Source organism: Lepidothrix coronata, unplaced genomic scaffold, assembly GCF_001604755.1.
Source record: "Lepidothrix coronata isolate B3197 unplaced genomic scaffold, Lepidothrix_coronata-1.0 Scaffold899, whole genome shotgun sequence".
Lineage (NCBI taxonomy): Eukaryota > Metazoa > Chordata > Aves > Passeriformes > Pipridae > Lepidothrix > Lepidothrix coronata.
The window spans coordinates 7,246-8,360 of record NW_016691079.1 but is presented as its reverse complement, the minus strand read 5'-3'; the positions used below and the strand labels follow the sequence as shown (position 1 = coordinate 8,360).

The window sequence follows — 1,115 nt, the reverse complement described above, 5'->3', positions numbered from 1 at the left end:
GAGCAGTTAATTGTGTGAGAGTCAGGTAATGGGCCTTGAACGTAAATACTTCCATCGCTGATGCTCTCGGGAGCAGAAACGACCTCCTGGAATTCCAGAGTGGTTTGGGTGAAAGGGACCTTAAATATTATCCAGTTCCAACCCCCTGCCACGGGCAAGGACACCTTCCACTTGTCCCAGGTGCCTCCAAGTTCATCCAACCTGGCCTTGGACACTTTCAGGGATGGAGGAGCAGCCACATTTTCTCTGGTGGGCAACCTGTGCCAGGCCCTTCCAGCCCAAAATGCCTTCCCAATATCCCACCCTGGTAATTTAAAGGCGTTATTTGTGTGGGTTACTTTGTTCTCTAGAAGAAGGTCGGCAGAGATCACCCCAAACGGGGAGGAAGAGCCGGCTCGGGTGGGAGGAGGAGGGGGGGGCTCAGCCTCCTGCTGGGCTCCCCGCAGGATGAATTCCCCCGGGAAAATCCCGGTGGGATTCGGCTCCTTTCTTTCCCCCCCACCTCAGGAGGGTGTTTGTGTGTCTTCTCTCGGCCTGCCGGGAGGAGAGGGGGGCGGTGAATTGAATGTTTTTGCTTTCCCCCCTCTCTGCACAGAGCTCTTGTCGAGTCAAATGAGGGACCTGCACAAGTCAAACGTGCTGGGGAGCAAACACGGCAGCCTGGTGAGTGTCTTAATAAGGCCGGGACAGACAGCAGGGCGAGCCAGAGTGGTTCCTCTCGGTGCCAAGGGACTCAGAGCAGGGGCAAGCCCTGCTCTCAGAGTCCCTTGGCACCGAGAGAAACCACTTTTAATTCCCGCCGCTCAGGCTCGGTCCGTAGGATGAAGCCCCGGCCCCGCGGCAAGGCTGGGTCCGGGCTTTAAACCCGGTTTAGGGGAGCCCCGCGTGTGCCGCGCTCTTGGCATGGGAATGAAGGACCTGATGGGCCCAAAGGTTCGATCTTCGGGAGCGCCTCGTTAGCGTGAAAGCCATTAATGGGAACAAAAGGCGTTTTCAAGGTTGAATTGAGAAGCATCAGAGCATTAGAGGGGCCGGGGAGATTAAAATCGGCGTTTGTTTGGCTCTAATCTAACGTGCATGGAACAATAAGCATTTGATGACTAATTTTTGGCAGC

General features: G+C 55.7%; 1 protein-coding gene across 1 annotated transcript in view; it reads left to right on the top strand.

Annotated features, from left to right (window-relative positions):
- Window positions 1–487: 487 nt before the first annotated feature.
- LOC108510441 (coronin-2B-like) overlaps window positions 488–1,115 on the top strand; it is a gene marked incomplete at its 3' end in the record, with an annotated part of 7,623 nt that continues 6,995 nt past the window's right edge. Inside the window, exon 1 of the mRNA XM_017840120.1 lies at window positions 488–663. Within this exon, the coding sequence (XP_017695609.1) occupies window positions 613–663 (51 nt within the window). The remainder of the gene's footprint in view (window positions 664–1,115) is intronic.